Genomic DNA, 26340 nt, shown 5'->3' on the forward strand with positions numbered 1-26340 from the left:
GGAACACAGAGTGGGCTACGCTGTTCAAGAGCTTGCTGAGCTAGCAGAGTTAATGAACAGAAAGACCCTCCTCAGACTTGTTCCACCCTATTGAAAATGTCACATACATTAATCTGTCTGTTTGAACATGTGTAATTGTACATAGTATACACCGCAATACAGCGCTTCAGAACTTTTAGGACATGTTTAGGGAAGACAACAGTCAGTTTGTTTGTGAATCTTACTTAAGTGTTAGTTAAAATGTTGGCTTTAGATCGTCAAATGAAGGTCCAGTATTTGCTCCATACCATAACTGCAATTTTTTTCAAATGTAACTGCTGACATCACTTTAAAAGGTGGCTAAAACGTGGTTAAGGGGTCTATATATAGGATTTTTCATCTGAATAATTATCATAAATCATGAAAAGATCAATGAAAACCTGTGACATTTGTCAGAGTTTGCACTTCTATTTCTGAAGCAATTTTTTGAAAATGTTGTGCAGTCTTGTGAATTTGACCAAAAAAAAAAATATGTACACTTTATATATCCACAAGTATCCAGACACATCTTCTAATTAGTAAATTCAGTTACTTTAAAGGGCCTATATCCTACATTTTTCTTGTATTTGATTTATTTTTACATGACCATTGTCCAGTCCCTCTTTATTCTTCACACTTGAACAGGCTGTTTTTGTTACTGTGCCTTTAAGACTGATATACGTAAATGTTCTCTGATCTGGATGACTATCCTGCATTATGCCTCATTCAAAAAGCAGTCCAGGCCAAAACACTGCTTATACACTCAGAGTGAATGGTCAGAGCTAACCTGCTGTAGGCCGAATAGGTGGATGAATGCAAATGAATATGTTCTTGTGATGTCACAGAAACAGTTCATTTAAAACTGGCTGTTTTTGCTGCAGTTTATTTGGGCCATATGGACTGGGTTGTGAATGGTATGCTTTGAAACTTTTACATTTTACAATGTTTACATCTTACTTTACACTTCTTCTTATCAAGAAAGCAAGGGAACTTCATTTTCCCATGATATGGGCCCTTTAAGGTGCACATTGCTTGTATGATCTGCATTGATAAGCATCGCCAATAGGATGGGATGCTCTGGAGCAGCTGCATGCTGCATGCCAATGGTTGGCTAGAGGGGTATAAAGCCCCTCAGTATTGGGCTGTGGAGCCGTGGAACTGCGTTCTCTGGAGTGACGGAACTTCATCTGATTCCATTTGAGATGAGTTGGAGTGGCGTTTGTGGTCCGAAATAATCATCCAACATCACCACCTGACCTTACTAAGGCTAAACATCTAGGTTCCTAGAAGAGTAGAGGCTTTTACTGCAGCAAAAGGGGGAACAAACTCCTTATTAACAGCCTTCATATCAGAAGAAACATTGGATGAGCAGGTGTCTACAAACCTTTGAATACATTTGTATACTATTTAAAGCACCAGACTGGATGACAAACTCTAAAAGAACAGAGGCGCACACTAAGCAAAGCAGAAACTCATTTATTCCTACATGTAGCACCTTCAAGGTATCTATTTATTCCTGCATACACTGTTAAAAATAAAGGTGCTAAATGGAATCAAACAGGTTTCTTTAGAGTGATAACTTTCAACAGATGGTTCTTTTTAGAAATGAGGTATGAGTGTGAAAGACCCTTTTAAAGAACATGTAAAGGTTCTACACCAGTGAAAGGATTTTCCTAGAACTATACGTCCAAGCCAACCTTTATTATTAAGAGTGAACTTCAACATACAGAAAAAAACCTAGTAGTTCTAGTGAGGCCTTGAAATGCTTAATATTCAAACCACTGAAATTGAACCTGTAAATAAAAACGAAGGTATCTGTTGTGTACATTTTTTAAATTAAAATGGCCAAGATATCATGTATAGTCATTTAAGTCAAGGGTGCAGTAACGCAAACTGACCGGGGAACTGTTACAGCTCTGACACATTGCCCCTCCTCTCGTCAACAGAGCTGTTGGGCATTAATCCTCGCCTTAGGACTAACACTAAATGTACTAATCGTAAAGATTTTTTTTAACCTCAGTAGGAATGCACTCAGCGGGCGTATGGTGATTGGATAAATGCCACTGACACCCTCCATAATTAAGGCAAAAATGAGTTAGACAGTAAATGGGAGCATTGATCCCAATACAATCGATGAGACTGCGTGTTTGCAGCCTGTCAGAGCATGGTTTGTGCAATTCACAAGCCATTACCCCATCACCCTGTGGCTGAAAAACAATAAGTAATGTTTTATTTATTGTTGTAGTGCATATTTGTTTTTTTTAAGCATATTAAAATGTAAACTACATGACTTACAGTTGTCTTACAGAGAACATTCCTCAGTTACTAGATTTCCTGTTATCAAGTACAAGTTATTCATTATTCAGTGTCAGACAAAGCAGAAAACATATTTGAAAGGAAATTACACAGAAGCTTCAACAGCTAAATATAATATCAAAGCTTTAGCATTTAGTGTGCCCACACTTTATGTTTATAACGGCGTCCATTCTTTTCAGGAAACTTACTTTCTCAAAGAAATTTGCAGATGTTTTTCCACGCCTGCAAAGTTCAGTCATCAAACTTGGTTGCATTTTCTGCTTCTTATGATCCAAGTAATCACAAACACACTCAGTGTTCACATTCACGTTCATCCACATTCACGTTCATCAGGATGGACAAAAACACCTGTGGATCGTTACAGGGCTGAAGTAAGAGTGGAGATTTTCTCCTCTCTCTCAGTTTTGGTGGTCTACCAGGTCTTGCATGATTATTAGGAGTCCCATTTTCTCTGTATCTTTTGATCATCTTTTATTACAGTTTTGAAAACTTTTCCCTTCCTTATGCAAGTTGATTATTTCATGTCTAATCTCCTCAAAAATATCTCCTGAAAAATGAATAGCTTAACATAATGACTGTTTTTAGTAGAAATTAAATAATTAAAGGGTGGTCTCAGAGGTTTGTATTGTATAATTTCATTTTTAATACTGCTTATGTTTCACAGACAGAATAATTATGATGCTATACAGTAATGCATTGTAAAAAATGTTTTTGGTTGAAAAAGTACCCTGGTTGCCTTATAATTTTGACTTCACTGAACCTCTAATAGTGAGTTAACAAAGGAGTAATTCATGCGTTACATTCTGTTAATGTATTATTTGAAAGACATTCAAATCAAAATGTTACAGGAGCCACGTTAACTTACTTTAAAAGTTGAAACATTGCATAATAAAGTGTTTGCCCTGTATTAAAAGGCACATTACTTTGCTGAAGTCCAACGGAGTGCTTGTCATACTCGCTAACCATCACTAGAGGGCTATAAAAGCTAAAGATGGTCTATTGTTGCACTGGCTTTGTCTGAGGCCATCACAAAATTTACCCATGAATAAGTCTCACTGGGGTCTGAAATGAGAAATACAGACAGTTCATAATCAGTGGGTTTCTAGCGAACAGCAATCAGCAGCAGCTCCACACAGGACCAACAATAAAGAAGAAAGGACACAAAATCAACATGCACTGTGGCAAATTAGCAAACAAAATTCATTCAGCTTCAGCTACAACTGTCATTCAGAGAAACCAAACGCTGACAAAACGTCTGAATGAATGGCTTCCGTGGCTTCTTGTAGGACATCACTTGTTTTATAAATGTGCTTGTCAATAGACGTCCCCTGGCTGCAGGCTGAGCCAGTTTGGCCTGCTGACGCCTACAGGCATGGTTTAGCTGGGAACACAATCGGGGGATTTGGAGAAGACCACGTCCGCCATTCAACACATCACTGTCTAAACTCCCCTCGTCCATTAGATCATATCTGGGTCAAAGAGCACCCAAAGATGGGACCCCCTTGGCCGCCACACAAAGGCTATTCAGTGCCAGATCCTCATTCACCGCAGCCCTCTCTCACATGGCTGGGAGGGTCACATGACCCAAACGGAGACCCAGCAGCCCAGGGTGCCGGCTCGGACGTTTCTTAATGATGCAGAGAGAAAAGGAGGCATCTTTAATATGATTAGAAGGCCTTACAAACGAGAGCCGGGCTTCGAACCCCACTCAGGCCTTCCAAAATCTGTGTTTGACACTGAAATATGATTGTTTCTTTGTGTGTGTTAAAGCTTAGGGGAGAGAATGGAGAGAAAGGGGTTAATTTGCTCTGGTCAGTGATGCTCGCGCTAGAAGGAGAATACACAAATGCACAAATATTAAATACATGTAATAGATGTGCAATATACATTTTAAAATGTATAATACATATATATTACATATGTAATACATGTGAAATTTAAAATGGATTATATATAATTAGGTCTGATTATATTTACTTAAAAAGTTTTTCAAATCATCCAAGTTTAAAAGGATCCAGAGTAAAATGTGGCGACAGTATATCTCTACATTTTCATTTTACTTTGACATTTATATCTGACATGTCCGACTGCTGGTATTTGAATAAATCATATTTTCAATCCTACTTGTGCAGCACACAGTCCGCTGATGACTGTCCACATCATTGGCTATGTTTAATGAGTACATTAGTCGGATAATAAAATCACTCTAATGCACACATAATACAGAACTGAATGCAGGCCAAATCCCAGAGACAGTTTTAGTGTTGTAGTGGATTGCAGTTGTTTGTTCAAACGATTCCTCCGGGTCGTGTGTAAAGAGCCCAGGCAGACAGCAGAGAGCTCAGTGCCTCTGCAGGGCTTACGTTTGTATTCTCCACTCGTCTGCTTTCTGGAGAAAACGAGAGCAGAGACTCTTTTGTTTCAGTCTATTTCCCTCCAAATGGTAATCAGAGCAGGCTGTGATGGCACAAGCCCTGCACAGCTAATGCTACAGTACATGTGTGACTCCCCTTCACTAAGCAAAGCCTTTATCTGGGGGCTGTGTTTTTCCACTGCAGGAGACGCAAGTGCTCACAGCTACACTTTATATTCTTTTTCCCCCTCCCTCTTTCTCTCTCAAATGGGAGTATACTATTGGACATGACAGCTGCAGGTGGCGCTAAAGTGACCTCCTTCCCACTGCACACGATTCAAGATTTTATATGGCAATTATTATTCAGGGTCATTCTATTTAGTGGTTTAGGGTATTTCTCTGGAGATTACATATACCACACATGAAATAATCCACTTGCATAAAGAGCGGGGACACCTCGGGTCAAAGGAAACTTGAGTTCAAAAATGATTAAAAGATACAGAGAAACTGGAACTCCTGATTGTGCAACTCCTGGTAGACCACCAAAACTGTCACCATCAGATAAACAGCACTTTCATCTTCAAGAGAAGCTCCAGTCTTACTTCAGATCTGAAAAAACAGAGGTGTTTCTGACCATCCTTCCACTGTGAGAAAACAACTCAACACTGTGGATGTTTGGTTGTTAAGAAGCCCTTACTGAGAACAGGAAATACACAGAAAAAGAAGAAACTTTGCAAATCAAAGAAGCTGCTGGTGTTCTCAGAACAACGGACTGACCACCCCAGTGTCCAGACCTCAAAATCACTGAAAGTGAAACAGGTTCTACGACTTTGGAGGTGTGGAAAAGAAATTGTGTTTTATTTAGTTGTTGAGGGTTCTGTGCAATTTTCTGAGCAACTATACATAGTAGTGTATGCAGCAGAGTAAATAAATAAATATATACATTTCTCTTTCGCTGCTGTCAGAACAAAACCTTGCATCTCGTTTTTCAGTTTTTGACATAATTTGAAAATGCCTGTTACCCTTTATATTGTGTGTACATCTCATGACGAATGGAACAAATGAAATGTTCCAAAATTACTTGGAAAGAAGTCTGGTTCCATTGACTTACATTAAAAGTAAAGTATGTTTTTTCCTTCTTCTGTAAAGTTACCATTTTGGAGATACACACATACACACACACACACACTACAGCACTGCATACAGTACTGTGTATAGTACTGAAAAACAAAAAACATGAAATTATTATTAAAAACTATTACACATTATTATTACACTTGAAGAAATTGTCCACTAAAATATGCAGAAAATGTAATATTTAGGCACCTTCTATGTAGAGGATGTGTTAACTTTTTCACTTAGAAAATCAACAAACCATGTAATTTGGGGGTGTTCAAAATTTCACACACACAACTGAAAAACTCATTACTTAGAATGTACACATCTACATGGATGTGTGGTTCTGGAAAAAACCTGTTTGTATAGGGCCTTGAATTATGTGGACGTTCTTCGAAGTGGGAGGTTTTTCACACTCCCACCTTTACTGATAAAAATGGTTCTTTAAAGACTCATCTGCTGAAACATTCTTTAAGGAATCAACATTGGTTCTAAAAGGATATGACTCCTTTTTTGGCACTTTGATTTTTAAGAGTGTAGAGCAGGGTAAGCACGATTAAGAAGCTTTGATTAAACCAAGTGCTAAAATCATTACAGCATATTTTATGCGCTATTGTAAAGTAGAGAAGAACATAAATGAAATTTCAGAAGAGAGCAGAAGTGCCTGCGGCTCTCTCACCTCTCTACACAGACACTTTAGACCATTTGCCCAATTTTCCTAAGGCGTTCCTCTCATTCTCTGCAACACACAAACACACAAGGTCACTGAACAGTCCTGAACCACAAGCAGAACAATTCTTTATCATATAAAAAAAGAGCATTAATTTTGGAAATCGTACATAACGCACCTCCTGCAGAACTCGCTCTGCTGACATTAAGGCCTACTGATCTCGACGAGCAGTTAAAAGAGATGGAAAAAGCCAGACAAACTTAAGTCCACTTTTTATTTTTTTTCTAACTGCAGATTTAAGGAATACAACTGAACATTTGTTATTTTGATGAGACTCATAAATAAAAATACAAAAAAAAAAAACAAGTCACTACAAAACAATCTACTGTTAGTAGGATGTAAAAAGTCTCTCACTACTAAAGGCACACAATTTACGTAGTAACAACATTGAGAAGAAAACCTGCAGCATTAAATCTCTTTAATTTCTTTATTTTTTTTTTCCACACTCCATCAGAGAACACTGAAATGTTACAAAGAGATGTGTCTGATTCTACACAGAAAGAAAAACTACATCAGAAACTGATGCCGATATCTGTAGCACGGTTGCCAGAAAGTAGTGCTACAAAAATAGCATGTTGCTGGAAAAGACAAAGGACCTTTGCAAAGCTTAATGCAAATTAATTGTTTTTTTTCTTCTTTTTTTTAACAATTGACAACAAACAGAAAAAAAAAATAATAAATGGGCACCTTCTAAGATTAGGCTAAGATTAGGTGCTGAGGTAGACGTAACTATAACAATTCAAATAATTATAAAAACACTATTTTTTTTTAGTACAGAGCAACTGGACTGGCACTTGTGCTGTCACAACAAGGAAGAAACAAAAAAACAGATAAGCCAAAAAGGAAGGGGTACAGTAAAGGGGGAGCGAAGTGGGGGGTTGTGGGGGGAGAAATAAAGAAAGAGAAAGAGAACAGGAGAGCGAGAGAGCAAAAGAAAGAGAAAGAGAGAGCGAGAGAGCAAGAGAAAGAAAGAAAAGAGAGAGAGAGGGGAACAGAGAGAGATGCTTTGTTACAATAAAAAAAGCTTTGTTATGCTTGGTCCGACAGGGCAATTGGTCCTCAGTGCTAATTTACAAACAAACAAACAAAAAAAAACAAAACAAAAAAAAGACAATGTCTTGGTGCTTTGTTACTCAAACAGTTTAGTCTAGACCTCAATGGCACATGCATGGCAACACGGCATGAAATGGCTACTCTTTCAAGAACACCACACTTGAACACAGTGAGCCAACTCCAGGGATGCCAAGATGACGTCTTATTTACTGTCGCTTTATACGCACTGACAGTATAAGTACTCTAACTGAAGAAACAGTCAAGTCAAGCTGGGGCAGTAATCTCGGTCTAGTTGAAAGGATGCTATTGTCAGCGTTTATCAGCAAACCTGTTGCCGGCATTAAAACGACTGAAGAAAATACGTGTTCTGAAAACAGAAAACCCTTCAAAGCAAGACGTCGAGATAAACGCACAATATTTCGTATCAAGGAATGTTTATAATTCGCTCTCAGATTGTGTACAAAATCCTACGCCTATGCAGCTGATATTTAGTCGTTAATGAAAAAACAGACCATCCAAACACCATGCAAAATATTTTTCCCCCCACTCTGATTGAATTTAGCCTCGTCGTGGAGCCAGGATCCGATCATTCTGGCATCCCTGGAGCCCTAGAGACACCGATTATTTTCTTTTTGAAAATACAGAAACTAAGCAGATATAGATGGACAACTTGTTGAACAATTTCATTTAGGCACAAATATTACAGAAACATCAGAATAACATTGAGGGAAGAACTATATCAATGCCAATATCTTTTAATCATATAGAGAGAAAAGTGGCATAGAACATTACTATTAGATTAGTGCATTTGACACTAATACGCTCTCTCTCTCTCAAGCATACACTCTCACACTCACACTAAATGCACACGCGCAAAGAAAAGAAATTAAAAAACAAGTATCGAGAACAGTGACACTGGTATGTGGCTTAATATCTCTTATTGTTGCTCCATATTCCAAACTATGTCTTCACACAGAAAAGCAATATTATTTCTGTCTCTTACACTGAGCTACTTATGCTTGCTTTGAATCTCACAGGGGGCCCAAGACGGCCCGACTCACAGTGTTTTCCAGGATATAACAACAAGACACAAGACATTTACAACCCGCCCCCCCAACCCGTGTCTGCCCATCCCTTCTTATTTTAGTCACTTCAAGTAAAGAAACAAAAATGTTGGCAACATGATTGTTTGAAAAATCTTGTGTGCAATGTAATTTATCATTGGCATCACATGAAATCTCTCTCTTTTTTTTGTTATTTTCACAAAAAAGGAGTTTGTGGCTGATTTAGTCCTTCACCTACAATGTATTGACATCCAGAAATCAACACTTACCACAACATGTTCACACACTTATGTCCAACATTACCAAAGAGGAGCAAGGCAAACGATTCAAACCAGAAGGAAAAAAAAAAGTAAAAAAAAAGAGAAAAAAGGAAAACAAGTAAAACTACAAATTTGCCCTGCTGAAACCTCGACAAATGGAAAAGGGACTGACACTCAATACAAAAATATCACAATTTTATATATCAAATGGCCTCTGTTGGCTCTTGCTCAGGACTACACTCATATAAAGAAACGTTGACTGACGGGATTTCGTTTTTTTTTCCTCCTTTCTTTCATCTTCGATTACCACTTGCAGTCCCAATTGTCCAACGCACAATGCACAGCTGCATATGACCTGTTCTCAGCGGTTCAGCCTTAGTGAACCATCTTTTTTTTTTGTTTCACATTACAAAACTACAATTCTATTCACATATTTTCAAGTTTAATGCTTTTTTTTTAACTTTAAAGTACTACACTCCATCAATCCCATACATACCTCCCAGATCAACTCTTACCCCAAAACTTAAGGCTTCGAAATCTCTTCACTGCTCTTAAGGAAAAGGTTAGGGGGGCACTAAAAGAAAAAAATAAACACTTTTTTTTTTCAGTTCCATCATTAACAAATCTTACCCTTTATAAATGTCACTTACTAATCTCAACAGACAAAGCATGAGATGAGAAAGTTGCAATAATGCAAACGAACACACATGAAAAAATGTGCTTTTGCCAACGAAAATAAAACATACAAAGAAACAGAACAAAACTTAGAGGTAGCTTACAAAAAAAGACCAAACCCACAAGCTCTTCAACAAGCAGGGTTAATAAAAAAAAAAAAACAACAAAAAATATACCATGTTTGGTAACAACAATAATGCAATAATAATCTCTCTTCACCGTGGCACTTATTTTCTGAGTACACGTCGTTTTTCACATCTCCTCTGCACAACGTAGCAGACAGACACATGCGCTCACAATCAAATACACACAAAAAAAAAAAACAAAAAAGAAAGGAAAAATTAAAACACAAGCCCATGAGGTCACAAAAAAATACGAGGTAATTCAAGTACAATGTGCTGAGATAAATCAAGGTAAAATAGGAAAACGCAGACGTAGCAAAAGAAAAACATATAAAGAGTTGATCTATTCTTTCATGGTAGCCCTCTGGGCTGGACAGGCCAGGCCTCATACCGCACGTGAAACTCTTTTTCACTTATCATTCAGATATGTGGGGACCAGTCCTGAACGTCACAGTGCCCTTTAGTGTCCAAGCCACTGGCAAAAGCAGCTTTAGTCTATATTTTGGTCTCTATATCAGAACAGCATGAACAGGTGATTAGATTTTACATTTGTAGTGGGTGGATGTTCTTAATGTGATGCTGAGTCTTGTTTCTGATCTTAACTGCTGATTATTGCATGTTAAATGTAGTTCTGAACCGGTTGTGTTCTTGGTAAGAAGAAAAATAAATGAGAAGTAATAATAAAAAAAAGAGGAAAACATCCAGTTAATAAAATACAGTGTGCACTGAAAGGGGAACTGATGAAAAACAGAAGAACGGACGCACTCAGTAATGTCAGATAAGAACTCAAACAGAAACTGTCGTCGTAATACAGGTTTGTAGTACGTGCGGTGAAGCTATGAAAGGCTATGATGCGGCGCTGGAGATTATGCAGAGAAAGTGAAATGACATTTATGAATGGAGCATTGAGAGCTTAGCTGATTTGTATGCTGGTTAAACCAATAAACACTTAATGAACGTGAATCAGACAGGAAGGCTCTACTCATTGGGTGTCTATGGTTCATTGATAAAAACACTCAGTACCAACAGACAGCACAGCCTACTGCACTAGAACTCAGATGTAAGTGCTTGACTTCTAGATTAATGAGACCAAACCTCAGTTATATACCAGGAGTAGGTGTAACACATGACCTCAGTGAGTAGAGCTGACCTCCTGTTTGAGACACTGGTTCCAACAAAATGTTGTTTACAACACAACAGAATGTGACACCACCACGATGCCATACTGAAGGGGTACGTTTTTTTTTCCTCAAGTCCTATCCCTCTCTACTTCCCATCCTTTCTCTCTTTGCCTTGCCCAGCCCCTCGGCCAAAAAAAATGGCACCCCCCTCCCCAATTTCGCTACTTCCTCCTGCATTCCAAACCGTCTATCCATGCTTCTCTCCCCCCATCCCCTTCCACCCGCGGCCTCGCTCAGACGTAGCACAGGTACAGGTACGTCTTCTCTATCCTCCAGTCCGGTGGGATGTCCTCGGGCTTGTGGCCCTTCATGTGCTTCTGCATGGCCGACAGGCTGGGGCAGTACTCCAGGCAGATGGTGCACTGGTAGGGCGAGGCGCCGTTGTGGGTGCGCAGGTGCTTGATCATGGCCGAGTAGTCCCTGGAGCGCTGGTGGCACAGCTTGCACTCAAACGGCTTCTCACCTGGAGGGATTAAAGACAGGGTCAGGAACCAGCGGCGCGCACCCCCCAGTACTCAGCCAGTCCAAGGACAGACCTCTGTCAAACCTAAATACACAGCTGAGTGATCCCTCAGTTACAGGAACTTATCCGTCACCTGGGTAGCTTTTCTAAGAAAAACGTTCTAAAACAGTATTTTAAAACAGCATTTAAAAGCAGCGTTTTAAATACTAATAATAACTCATTAACTGGTTTTGTGCCTCATTAATGACATTTGTTCTGAAAAATAATACAAGTGCTTTTCACAGTTTTTGGCTTGCCCCCCATTCATACCTTTTCACTTCTCTTTAATAAAGCAATACAAACTGATTGAACTTTTGCTTTGTATTTTCCATATTCAAATTCAAAAAGCTGTACAAGTCCAATTTGAACATTTTGTATAGGAATGTTCAGCTGTCATTAAAATGTCATTTAAAATCACATCAGATTTTAAAGACTTCATGTGAGTACCATAGAAAAGAGAAGTGAATTGACTTTAGTGGCAGTAGAGTGACATTTAGATAGCAAGAAATATAAGCAATTTTAACATTTATACTTCATGACCTAAAAGAGAATTTTTACTGAACTGCACTGCCAGTCCTGTCAGAAATAGCAGTTGCACTTTATGTACCTAATGTATCATATATTGTAGCTATGCAATTTGTTCACAGACTTAGCCAACTGTTTCTTTGAAAAGTGAGAACTGTCATCACCATCACACATCATTACCATCATACAACTGACACACAGTGATGATAATGACAATTATATTAGTTATAACAACAGTCTTACTATATAACTAAATACGATTGTACATAGCCTAAAACAAAAAGGTCAAATCTGTGCCTAACAGAAAAATTACCAATTTATGTTTGGAAAAAAATTCATTTATTCATTTGGAAAATGCTTTTATCCAAAGCAACTTTCAAGTGAGGGATGGCAGTATAACAATATTGTCATCATATCATGATAAATTATGTCACACTACACCACAATACACTGTTCTGAGCAGACTATGGATATTGTTAGTACCTAAATAACACCGAGCAACTGCATTTTACATTACAAAAAAAAGAGCATAATTAGTCCTGTTCAATTGGATTTAGTGCAGTGCAGTATGTGTAAAGTTGAACAAAATCACTGTACTCGGTTTTTTAAAAATGTGACAATGCTGGGGCATTTTGTCTGTTGTAACTTATAAAACCTGTGGAAAACCAAAGGTCTTGACGCATATCGTGCATATCATACCGTAAAAAATTCTTCCAGGATTGTGAAATTCTATTTTATGCCATTTCACCCACTCCTACTTAAAAAGTGAAGCAAGTACAGTCGTAGCACACAGCTGCGACAAGAGCTAACTTTTTTAATGCAAGTACTACACAACCATGGCTATGTTCACATTGCTCAATTTCGATTTTCTCCTCAGATCTAGGTGAAGGGCAGACAGCTACAGTGCTAAATTTTTGTTCTTCACAGTAACTTAACAGTTCTTGAAGAGTTGCAAAAGTAAAGAGCTAGCCACTTCTTAACGCAACAATTTAGAGAAAAATACTTAGTGACAGTATCAGAATCTATTCTCCATTTAGTCTGACAGCAGCACATAAGTCATCTAAATGTTGACCTTTAAAAATGTCACTGGAGAAAGCAGAGACAAGGTGAAGAGCAAAACCAAAGCCTGCGTACGGTCATCTCGGTGGAACTCTGAGCACCGTGTTTGTTTGTTCACGTCTTTCTCGGCATTGACAGTGCGCTAGACCAACCTTGACCTAGGTGGCGGGAGCAATGTCACGTCCGTCCACAGCCGTCTATGCAAACGGCCCTAATGAGGTGGTCATTAAAGCTTTAGGAGGCTGCAGCACGCGCATGTGTGGCCAGTATACTTTTAACCACACTGTAAACAGGGTGGCCTCAGATAACCAGGCAATAATGAATTGCAAATGGAGCCCGGCTATCGATCGGCCATTGACGGCGCGGGGCTGCCAATGTCAATGCTTCATCAAGCGGCTCTCTTTTGTGTGCGCTGGCCTTTGACTGCGAGCTTGTCACTGCTCTTGTTATCTCGGGTGCGCTCGGCCCTGGCCCGACAAAAAAAAAGCCAATTATTTGACAGGCTGCCTTGATAGTGTGGCTTAACGGCAGCCTTTAGTGAGCAACAGAGGGAAGGAGAAGGCCCGGCCTGGGCGTTCACTGGTCTCTCCGCTACTGCCCTAATCCCCCTGTCATGGGGGTGAGCTGACAGCACTGGAAATGCCCTGCCCTTTGGTGAAGGCCTTATAGAAAGACTAAGACCTTGAAATCAATCAAGACTTCCTCTTAACAACACCATGAGATTTCTTTAAGAAGAAACTGATGCAACAGCACAGTCATGTTTGAGTTTGAAAGAAAACACAGTCAAGTGAAGACATAAGAGACATGAATACTGCATAAGAACCGCAAAGACATTAAACGGGAATGACCCGCTCATTCTCACGCCTCGGTGTAACAGCATTCTAATTAAGGCTGAGCGATACGGACAAAGTAACGTATCGTGAATCTATTGCTACAGATTCTAATCGCAACTTGTCTTTCCATGCATTATGAACACAGCGATGAACTCTTGGTTTAAGATTGGCCTTTTGTTTTTTGTTGGATGCCTTCATCATTCAAAATCCTATAGAACACTGTCTCAAGGGCCAACTTCACCTTAGGCAACGCCCCTAGTGAAGTTTCTGCTTTACGCAACCTAACAAACGCAGCCATGGTTAACCTGTTTTACGCCAACTTTGTTAACCTAGGTTTAGATTAATCCTCATGCATGTGCGCATGAAAACACTTGAAACATGAGGAGTTGAGCAGCTTTCTTTTCAAAGAAGGAAAAGAAATGACCGCAGTGATTTGTAGAAAGTAAAGCATTTATAATGATAAAAAGCAATGCTGCCACCACTGCCACTGCATTAGTGCTCACTGGAGTAATAACTGCTTTATATTCTTAACGTTTATGTAGTATGTAGCTACTTCTGCAAAAGAGCAATATTCTTCATGTGACTGATTTGAGAAACATCATAAAGAGAAAATAAAGAAATGACCAGAGGGTTTGCTGGTGTGCAGCAAGAGTTGCCATGGTGACATAACCCGGTAGAAGGTGATCCACCGTCATAAGGTTTACATCGAACCAAACTTAAACAGGCCCCAGGAACGTCTGTGATTGGTCAGCATCTTTACAGCACACAATAAACACTTTTCTGATTGATCAGAGAGCTCATCTGCATGTTGAAGCCTTCTGTGATAGCCTTCAGTATTATTAAGGCCAATACTGTAATAATGACTATATACTGTACAGCCTAAACACAGCAGTTCATCTAGCTGGTGTAGAGAAGCTTTACTGCCCAGTGGAGGATGGACGTACCTGTGTGCACACGGTAGTGGGTCTCCAGCTGGTGTTTGAGGCTGAACTTCTTGCCGCAGCCATTACATTCATAGGGCTTTTCTCCGGTGTGGATGCGCTTATGGCCCTTCAGCGTGCTCTCGTCCCGGAAGCAGCTCCCGCAGAACTCGCACTCGAATGGGTGGTCACCTTAAAAATGAACAGAGGACAGTTTAGGACATTTAGGTCAACTGACAAGTTGTTACAGGTAAAAATATAATCATTGCTGGTGTTACTAAGCAAAGGATGCTCATAGCTTGACTAATGTTATGTAATTATTAATTAGTTAATAATTAATTAAATAGTTTTTTATTTAAATTATGTTTTTTTTATTTAGTTTTTATAGTTTTATTAGTGCATTAGTATTTTGGTTATTTTTTTTTAGAAAAATGGCCAGCTTTAGCCAGTTTCAGCGTTTGTTTTAGTTCTCAGTGTTACAGAGAAAGTCCTGATTATAGCAGAGTCTAAAGTGCAGGGAAATAAATTTCAAAATTGCTTACAAAACCATTAACTGCTTGTCAAACTTATTACAGCTCCAAAACATGATCCTTATGGACTGCACTGTCAGTGCTGAAAAGAGCTTAATAAATCTGTTTCAGTAATAGTGTCAAATTCCAAATATGAGAGCTACAACAGCACTTCCCACTGGCAAAATCAATTACATTTCACTCAGTATGTGTGAATCAGTATCTGTGAAACGTTCAAGCAGTAATTTGCAGGGCCAACAGTTCTGTGATTTAACCCACTACAGGCGTAACAAAAAGAAGAAGAAAAATGAATCCAATGTAGAGGTACAGCAAATATAACATCACTATACTTTACACATACGACATACAACAACATTAATTTTTTCACGTCTGACAAGTTGGACCAGACAAAAAAGCAGTAGTGCCACAATTGAAAAAAAAAAATTGAAAACCATTAATACATTTACTTGTACTCAACATTTCACATCCTGCACTGCACTAATTCCATTAAACAGGAATAATAATGCTCTGTTGAACAAAACATGAAGTTCTTTAGTGTTTTTCCTGAAATACAAGAATATCCACGATATACACAGAAAAGCTTATTGTGAAATGTTGTGATGTATCACAATAATGATAAATATTGTCATGCTGCTTAGATCTAATCCAGTGCCAGAACTTTGAACAAATCAAAGTAACTGGTTTCCACGGAGAGTCCGTTTGCTGATAGTTTTTTGATTCTGTGAGGAACAGGGTCATACTTCAAGTAATCCTAAACTGACTGCTGTCATGGTCTTCCAATTAGTTTAGCCATTTTGTTATAGCAGTAAAACAATGTATCTAACAGAAGCCTTTAAAGTCCTCAGCTAGGCTGAACCTTTAGAGAACTTCAGACACTGGCTGAAGCATTTATGATCTAGTAACATGAGAGAGATTAACTTTTTCATGTAGAGAAAACAATTTATTAATCTCTTTCTGCTTAGTTTTTATTTGCATTGTATTCGACATTACATCAGTTATTGAGAATCATTATTTCACTTTTTTGTCGTTTGCGATTTCACTAATGATATCCTCGCTTTACAGTGGATGTTTTTCAAATTTGCTCGCAAATTTTTCTTCCCACAACTGATCCAAATACCATAAATGTGACCAAATATGGCTGAACTTAATAGTTCAGCATCCTCACTTAATGAAAAACCACTGGCTGCAGTGTTTGGTGTACAGTGGAACGTGGCAATTTCACAAGTGTGATAAAATAGCATCTCATTTGCATACTGCAATCCTCTTCTTACAAGCGAAGTTTCATCACAGCTTTCTTGGAGCCTGAGCACGTATGTAATGGATATTCAGATGTCAATAATCAGGGATATTATGATATGCAGGGGTGCTCTTTCTTGCCCTTTGCTAATTGCTTTCCTGTGTCTGACTAGCAGCCTGCTCATATATCATTCTCGCCCTGTACAGATGCGCAACGCTGCCAGGCGTGTAATGTTCTCGATTAATGCATTTCACTACGGCGCTGAAGGTTTAAGTCATTGTGAATGACCTACGTGTTTCATTATCTGGCTGTCCGAGCGGCACCGTGCCAAGGAATAAATTGCATTTCTCGTTATGTACTGTCATGCTCAGCCTCTCGCCACCCCCCGTTACGAGACAATGTCAATTTCCTCAGGCAGGTTCGGTGGGAGACGCAACCTAGTGCTTCGCACGTTTTACATTCGTCCATTTGGGCTCAAATGTCACTGCTTTCTGTTCGGCAAAGAGCCCTATGCCTAATGGGAACAGAAAGAATAACAGGAAAAAGAATCAAGAATAGGAAAAAACAAAGAAGGGTGTCGGAGGAAATCAATAAAAGTGACAGTCTTTATTTGTCTGCATGAAGTTATCTGCGGCTCATGCTGTAAGACATTCTGCTCTTCCTAGCGTCTCTAGCCGCTGCACACAGCGCAATCCATCACAGTCCGTGTCTAGGCTCCAGCACGCGACTGGAATAGTAATCCCGCCAAATTTCACCTGCCTTTAATTGCGACTAAGCCCGCGCTTCAATCAAAGACATCTGTGCCGAGCCCACGGATAAAAAGCAGAAAGCTCCTCGCTGCAAAATGCCCTGGAGTTAAATTTGGTGGCTTGCTCTCACAATCAGTACAAGCATCTTTAATCTTTATTTGGCAGAATAATTGGCGACAGCTCGCACTCGACACTACAGGGCACGAATTCATATATATCTAATACACGGCGTTATTTTTAGGCTAAGGGGCTTCGTGTAAATTCGGCATTTTTTGTTGCCACAGATACGGGCCAATCTGCTTATCAAATTTCGCGGCGGTTCGAGGGGCTTGGCACGACTTGGGTTTTGTTAGGAATGCATTAAGCTTGGAGGCAGTAAAGATACAAGGTGATAGATCAAGACGCTGCGTCTGTTGCTGTGTTTCTCCCTCCCTGCCTGTAACGTGGAAAGCCATCAAGCACTGACAGAGGGAGAGTCTGGCTGGGTGGGGGGGTGTGTGTGTGGGGGGGGGTTTGTTCGGAAAGCTCGGGGGCTGCCACCTGCGTCCCAGTGCCCCCCGAGGGGGGGTCTGTGGTGCTGCTGTACCTGGCCGGGGCGCGTGGGTGCCGGGGCCGCGGCTGAGGGCCCAGTTCATTATGCACTAAAGCGGCGTAAATCAGGGATCCATCACTGCCAGGGCCTCGGCTGGCCCGCGCTATCAAACACAGCTGCGAACACAAAACACCCGCCGCAGATGGAAAATGGGCCCCCGAATAAAACACAAGCGCCGAACAACAACGGAATATTAACGAGGCTCAGCCTGCAGCAGGGGAGGGAGCGAGCGAGCGGCCATGATTATTAACCCCTAATGTACAACAGAGCCCACTCACACCATATATCATCACTGTCACAAGAAAAACTCGGATCTCAAAAATGGCATTAACATCTGTTGTCATCTAAAACAAAAAGGCTTGAAAGGTTAACTTTCCAAAATGTGTGGTCCATTTGTTATTACATTTTTAGAGAATATAAAGAGCAGCTGGTATTTCCAACAGGTAAATAAATAAAAAACAATCAATTAATCACTGTGCAAAAGTCAGAGACCACCCTTGATTTACTTCACATTCCAGTCCAAAAATAGCCATGAAATCCAAGGCTTTCACTTTTCATGAAATATTTCTAATTAAATATAATAAATTAGACATGAGCTTCCAACACTGGACTTCAAAAAACGTTTTAGAGAAAATGGGACTCCTAACAACCATACAACACCTTGCAGACCACCAAAACTGTCACCATCAGACAAACAGTCTCTAAAGCTTTCATCTTTGAGACAGGAGAAAATCGAGCTCCACTCACTCAAAACACAGGAGTTTCTGTCCATCCTTTCACTGTGAGAATACAACTCAACACTATGGGTCTAAAAGCATGTGTAGCTGTCAGGAGCACTTACTGAGAAAAGGAAATTTACAAATCAAAATAATAAGCTGTTGGTGTTCTCAGAACAGTGGACTGACAATCACTGAATGCGTCTGAGATTACTTGGATTGTGAGAATCAGAAAATGCAACCAACTTCTAAGACTGAACTTTGCAAGTATGGAAAAACATTCCTGCAGATTTCTTTGAAAAACTCCCAAAAAGAATAGGCGAATGCTGGACACGGTCAAAACGGAAAAATCTGACATTATATTTAGTTGTTGAGGCTTGTAATTTTCTCTCAAATACATGTTCTAATGTTTTTTTCTTGATGCTGAAAAATGAATAACCTGGAAGGCTGGTCTCCGACTTTTACACAGCCCAGTACATTTATGAGGTTTCCTTATTCCAGTGACAATGCGAGTACAACACATAGGCACCGCTGTTTTCTTATTGTTGTTTGCATTGCAAAACCTGTAGGGAAGTTATTCATCAAACAGTGTAATCATTTTAGTCGCCCTCAAGAAGAAGTTTATTACTGATATACTGATGTGTGGATCTATATTGGAGCGCCCAGAGCAAAGGGAATATATCAGATACTACATTTCTAAATAAGTCCACTGTTTGAAAGCCCACATGACGCAGAGATTTTAATTATACCACACAGAATATTAACGCCATATTTGAGTGGGGGTTAATTGTTGATGAAGCGGAAGCTGCACGGTATTTCAGTTCTATCTGTAGCAGAACATCAGTGTGTTTTTATACCAGTGATCCCCTCTACAGCATGAGAAAAATATGAATGAGATTAAGAAGATCAAAGGAGAACTAAATGTGAGCATTGGCTCTTAAAAAAAATAAATAAATCAAGACTTATTTTTGGTGCTTTTGCCTGGGCCAATTGCAGTTTTTCTTTTTAAATCCCTTGACAAAAGCCCCCACATCACATTAAACGGGTGCTTGTGATGCTCATTGTAATTTAATACACGCCTACAGAGAATTGGGTTCAAAGAAGCGCGACGCTGCATCCTTCTCTCTCTCTCTTTCCCTCTCTCTCTCTCTCCCTCTCGTCGTGGCAGCAGGGAGAGTCGCTGACATTTATGTGTGCAGGCGGGAGCGGCGGCACGTCGTCTCTGATGTGGCGTCCGGCTCGGACGAGTGTGTACAGTATCTCCGCCCAATAAGGGCTGTCCCTCGGCCCGTAAACAGGGCCCAGCTCTGCTCATCTCGCCACTTTCGCTTCAAATATTTATCCCAGGCGCAGCAGCCCAGAGCGGCTTTGACACACCAGCCTGTTATTTAAGGTCAGAGATGGAGAGCGGGAGGGGAAAAGCCTTTTCGAGAGAAAATGGGATTCATTTCCATCGTCTCATATTCTCCACGCGTAATAGAGGCTGTTCCCTGAGTCACCTCATCTGCTTGTGCACGCGCAGAGCCAGCCTGGGACGGCCGAATAACGGCACTGTCACAAACCATCACAGAGCAGGGCCCTCCGCTAAATGACCTGTCAATTCAGCATTGCTGTTCTCCATTGGGCTGACTCTGCTGCTGCTGCTGCTGAATGGCACAAGCGATCAAAGAGCGAACGCTACAGTACAGAGCCTCCACATTCACAGCTCAACACAGCCACGAGATATACGCTCTTAAAAATAAAGGTTGTTAAATTGTTCTTGGCTTGGATGTACGGCTCGGAAAACTTTTAATTGGTTGGACCTTCACACTCACACATCATTTATAAAAATGGTTCTTTAAAGACTGACCCATTGATCCACTATATGTTTTTGAAATGTGTGAACAGTTTATATGTCCTGATCCAATCTGATAGATCGGTGTCAGAGCCAATCAGTGCATAATTTCATTAATCAATATCAACTACATTAGGCTGAATCCTATTCCAATCCTCTGCTAAGGCTATTTTACCCTGCTACACTCTGTTTACATTTACAAAGAGGTGACGTAAATAGACATTATCCACAATCTGCTGCAGTTAGTCATGTTTTCAGAAGTTAGGGATGTACATATCTGCATTGTGGAACTATTTTAAAGCGGTACATTGAAACAGCCCAACAAGCACTTGTAACAGCTACAATGATGGTTATGAAGATTTAAGAGTACTAGGTGTAGAGTACTCTACACCAGTGATGGGCATTTCAGTCAAACAACGCTTCTGGCCAGGTGTGCAGCAGCATTTAGCCAAATGGAGTCATATTTCTATGCTTCTTTTTTGGACTAAAGAGAGAAGAAACTCTGATCAAAACTGAGCTACATTGCGCTCTGATTAGTATAAAGTTTAGACATCTCACATTTCTACAATATGAGAATGTAAAACCATATAAAGAAGCGACTTTGCTTATCAAAAATTCTAATTTACTAAAAGATTTTTTACACTTTCCTGAATGACTATTCAAACACTGACCTACACCACTCTTTCATTAAAAAGTATTGTGTACTTCTGGCAAGTTAGAGACAAAAAAAAAGCATATTCAATACCACAAAATGGTCATTTAAAAAAAAACAAGTAGACCATAAAAAAAAACCCTAAATGTATCAGAATGTCCCATAAAATGCACATACTAAAATTCAAATGTTTTTACTGCAGCATTTAAAAGTAAATGCCAGCCTAACATAGCTTATCTAAACTAGATTTGGCTTACTATTTGAATTACTTGCACTTAAAGTCTGTACTGTGCAGCTTATGAGAACTCAAATGTTGGATCAGACTGGGTTTCGGCAGACATATGATATTAAAGGACTCAAAAAACTGGATCGGCACCTCCCTACTGCTTAGACAATCATGACATGAAGGAATATATTTCGAAACCATCAGCTTCAAGAGCTCAAACGTTAGAATTCCCTGTGCTGTGCAAGGAACCAAGGGATTACAAATTCCGTCTGTTTACAAGTCAAAACATCAAAGCGGCTCGACTATTTGGGCCGTTCTATAAACTAGGATGCGTGCATTTGTTTGTTTATTTATTTTATTTTGGCATAGCCGACGGAACATCTGGACTATCGGTGTTGTGGAGGGCTTAAGAGGGATGTGGGCCAGACCTGTGTGTGAGCGGAGGTGGCGCTTGAGGGCCGTGTGGCTGGGGAAGGTGCGGTTACACTCGCTGCAGATGTAGCTGCGCACGCCTGCATGGACCTCCATGTGCTGCTGCAGGGCCGTCTGCGTCTGAAAGCGCTTTCCACACAACAGACAGAAGATAGCCATGTCTGATCCTGGAGAAAGAGAGAGGGAGACAGAACAGAGCGGATTAGTGTGTATACATACAGACTTTTGTGAATGTGTGCATAATCACATTTATGTGTAAATATATGTGTGAAGTCATGAGTGTAAGTGTACAATATGCATTTCCATTTATATCACCTCTCAAAATAAAATGCTGTTACACTAACGCTTGTTAAGATTACATTTAAGTTTTTAAATGTACATATTTTTTCCTTCTCCTATAAAGCTCCCAATTCAGAGATACAAGACACTCACGATGTGAATGTTTCGTTGTTGTTTTCTTCCATATTTTTCACCATCATTTTTATTCAAATAAACCCCACAAAACCCAGGTTTATTACATACCAAGTCGTATTTTTTAGTAATTACATGGACTACGATGCAAACTGGCTGAGTTATTATTAATAGGGACGTGCACAGGTACAAGATTATTTAGTTAAGCGTTTGAGCTGCCAGTATTTTAATACTGAAATCACTATTTGGGTGTTCATTACATTCCTTTATGGGAGGACTGAGAAAAATACAGGCCAACAATTCAGTAAAATGCAGGTGTTCCGTTTTAACAGGGCTGTAAAATGTGGTGAGTTTGCTTGTGTTTGTGAGTAACACTTAGGAAAACGCAAATGCCTTAATACAAGGGCCTTGCCAACAATGCAATGCCAAGGACATGATTAAGAAGCCAGAGGCAGCTCAGCTGTATATGCTACTGTAGCTGATACAGAGCTGAAATAGTGAAAATGGATAACATGTCAGCACAGTGTCCACTGAGGTGAAAGCGATCACCTCTAGAAGATGAATTTCCATTAGCCTCCAAAAACGTACCGGTTAGCTCTGTTAGTGTATTAGCTCATCTGAAGAGGCAGCCTCTATTACTCATCCATCACAAAAGACTACAGATTTCTCCTGGCTATTTTATACTTTTTCAAATGTGTTCTTTTTCCTTTTCATTTTCCTCCCCAGATGTCAGCTGAATATAAACTCATTAACTCTTCTGAATACTTGATTATATCAATTATATATTGTTATATATTATTTAGAATATATATCCAAAATGATTATGTTATAATGGTAATTTATTACATACATATTTGTAATTTTTACAGTAAATGCGCATGTAATAAAAGTTTAGATCCAGACTCTTTAAGGGGTTAAACATTCCAACATTGATTTCTTTAGTTTGGCTTTATGCATTCACCAACAAGGAATTTTAAATGATCGAGTGACAGAGTGAGAGAGGGAGGTGGGGGGGCAATGAGTCAACTATAAGACTAGGACTTCTGCACAAATCATGTGCCATTCACATGTAATCTCTTTGGTTTGGCGTGGCGGCCTCATTGTAGTTTGTATCAGCAACACAATCGGCTCTGAACAGAAAATCATTATATACACACCACATAAATACACCATATGTCCTATTAGATGAATAAGATGGTTTCTACCAAAAACTGAAACCATAATACAAAGCGATGAGAGGTCAGGGGCAGTTAGACTGAGTAATCACAGATACAGTTCCAATATGCATCAACATAAATTACGCCCAGCTGCGTGCCTAACTCTATACAGACTCTAAGTACGCCAGCTCTCCTGCCTCTCACTCTGTCTGTCTCATACACACATACACACACACACACACACACACTTTTTCAATTACCAGACTCTAGAAAACTCTGGGGAAAGCAGGAGTGTTTCAAGCTCAGCTTCTATTCCATCAATCAATAATGCATCTTTGGGGCAAAGCTGCTGCTAATTTAAAAATCTATGAGGAGGCCCAACCTCATGTTCATAAACGTGGATCAATCAGTGAGAAAGAGAGAGAAAATGAGAGACAGAGAGAGAGAGAGAGAGATGAGGAGAGAGAGAAAGAAAGAGAGAGAAGCAAGACGGGAGCAGTCGTGCTCTTAAATCTCAGACAGTGCGGCTGAATTGCTGCTTCTGTGCAAATAAATACTGACAAGGCTTCCTTCTGGCTCTCTCTCTGTCTAACTCCCTCCTTCCCCCTCCGTTTGCTCTCAACCCCTTACATCTGTCTGTCTCCACCATCTCTCTCTTGACTTGCTTCTTCCTGCTCTTCATTTATCAATGAAAAGGAGGCCATTGATTGGAGCTGATTGTGCCGTTAGACCTAGCGGGACGGGCCGGTTTGAAAGTGGAGCAGAATGATAGACACACACCGCTCTCTAATGTTACCCGGGGTTGCTTCAGGACTGTCTGCATGTCTGGTGTATTCTCGTCTGCCGCTCGGCCCAACATGCATAAAGAATTTATGGAGAAGAGTACAGAGAGAGAGACAAAAAGTCTAAAAATGCAAACACTCGCTAGCGTTTTTGGGGCAGAGAGATGAAAGACAGAGAGGCAGGGAAAGGAGGGGGGTGGTTAGTGAGAGAGGGAAAAAGGCTGGCTGGAATGCAGGAGGTTACAGGGTTGGACTGTGGAGCGTGACCTAAAGGACACAAAGGTCTGGACAGGGTGGGGGGATAACTAAAGCCATATCAACCACTGCAGTTGTGTTTACTTGGTAAATTCCCATTTCTCTGTGTAACTAAAAACTGATGAAAGTTAAAAGAATACGCCATCTTTTTCATCCTGTTCAATCTGTTGCTTCTGTAGCTTCTAGTCAGTTAATACTGAGAATAATTTAAACACGTTTCCCAACAACAGATAATCCATTGACTCAAAGCACACTTACAATAAAAGCCAATGCTAAATTCCAGCACTAAAATCCAGTGATAAACATTTATGCAAAACAAGCATTTTTGTAGAACATCATCTTCAGTAAAAGGTATTTGTAATTTAAGCCATCCATCTGTTTAATTAGTTCTCCCTGAGATGCAACTAGTTTACCAGAAAGAATAATCTATAATTAGTAATAAGTTACCAGTATAGTGAAGCGGTCAGGGTGTCAGTGGCTTGACCTGAATGTAGTGATGTGGGTGTAGTTTTCACTGGCTCCCCTGAATGTAGTGATGTGGGTGCAGCTTTCACTGGCTCCCCTGAATGTAGTGATGTGGGTGTAGTTTTCACTGGCTCCCCTGAATGTAGTGATGTGGGTGTAGTTTTCACTGGCTCCCCTGAATGTAGTGATGTGGGTGTAGTTTTCACTGGCTCCCCTGAATGTAGTGATGTGGGTGTAGTTTTCACTGGCTCCCCTGAATGTAGTGATGTGGGTGCAGCTTTCACTGGCTCGCCTGAATGTAGTGATGTGGGTGTAGTTTTCACTGGCTCCTCTGAATGTAGTGATGTGGGTGCAGCTTTCACTGGCTCCCCTGAATGTAGTGATGTGGGTGCAGCTTTCACTGGCTCCCCTGAATGTAGTGATGTGGGCAGAGTTTTTACTGGCTCCCCTGAATGTAATGATGTAGGCACACACACAGTCTCCGCCACAGTGCTGTTATGTGGCCAGAGACTTCACAGGCTCCACCTCATCACAGAAGTATACCAGAAAAACTTAGCAATTGTGAAAGGAACCACAATTTATTTTTTACTGTGTTACTTCAGGATTTGAAAGCTGAATAAACCTTACAAGATCAGCTAAATTAAGGCATTCTCTCATGTAAGACTTTTACTGTCAAAGAGTAGCTAAGAATTTGCATTATATAGCCACATATTTCAAACTTTTATACATGGAATTCATTGACATATTTATTGTTCTGTACAGGATAATATGTTGAAATTATAGTCAGTGGTAATTGCCACAATGATACAGATTTGGCAGAGAGAGATTAGATGGAAAAAAGCTAGAGTATTCCTTTAAAGTAAATGGAGGCAATTAATTTTTCCACTCTCGTCATTTCCATTCAAGCCACACTGGATGACCAAGTCTATTTATAGAGACTTCAAGGCTTAAATTACATCTTGTTAGGACACCATCACCATCTCAAGTAAGGCACAATAATGATCTGTGGTCTGATAGACTGAGTAGGCGCTGTGGTTGTATTTATAGAGGTCTGTGTGTATGTGTCTGTATGTGCAGACAGACCACCCTTTCACCTCAGCACCTAAACATATCCTGTATGTAATTAGCTAGTAGCACAATAACCTACATTCATGCACCTTCTTTAGCGAACACACACAGAAATATACAAGTGAACAATCACCTCACCCTAGTAGGCCTGTCAAAATTATTACATAATCGCCCAATCACAATTATTTTACATGATCACAATGTTCTCCAGAGTTGTTATCTTTCACAATGATACGTTAATGCTGCATGAATGTGTTTTAATCAATTGAGCTATGGCAAATGCACGTAAGCAAAAAAGCAGAAAACATTTATTGAGATGTCATAGGTCTTGTGAAAACAACAAAACTTCTTACTTCTAACTTGGTGCTACAGTATGCGTAGAAGGCAGCAGTGAGTAATGTTTGTTTATCTGAACTCGAGCTGTTTCTCTCGTCAGTTGGGAGCTACTAAGCACCGCCGTATGCTAAAGTTTGGGTGGCCCTGGCCAAATTACATATTTTGTTGATT

The 26340-nt window shown here is 40.0% G+C and overlaps 1 protein-coding gene across 1 annotated transcript in view; it reads right to left on the reverse strand.

Annotated features, from left to right (window-relative positions):
- Positions 1–6946: 6946 nt before the first annotated feature.
- The window catches only part of zbtb16a (zinc finger and BTB domain containing 16a), a 118664-nt gene continuing 99270 nt past the window's right edge, over positions 6947–26340 (reverse strand). The window contains exons 6-8 of the mRNA XM_036588499.1: positions 21692–21862; positions 14752–14919; positions 6947–11351 (exon numbers count right to left, since the gene is read on the reverse strand). Coding sequence (XP_036444392.1) covers positions 11122–11351; positions 14752–14919; positions 21692–21862 — 569 coding nt within the window. The 3' untranslated portion in view covers positions 6947–11121. The remainder of the gene's footprint in view (positions 11352–14751; positions 14920–21691; positions 21863–26340) is intronic.

Source organism: Colossoma macropomum, unplaced genomic scaffold (assembly GCF_904425465.1).
Source record: "Colossoma macropomum unplaced genomic scaffold, Colossoma_macropomum, whole genome shotgun sequence".
Classification (NCBI taxonomy): Eukaryota; Metazoa; Chordata; class Actinopteri; order Characiformes; family Serrasalmidae; genus Colossoma; species Colossoma macropomum.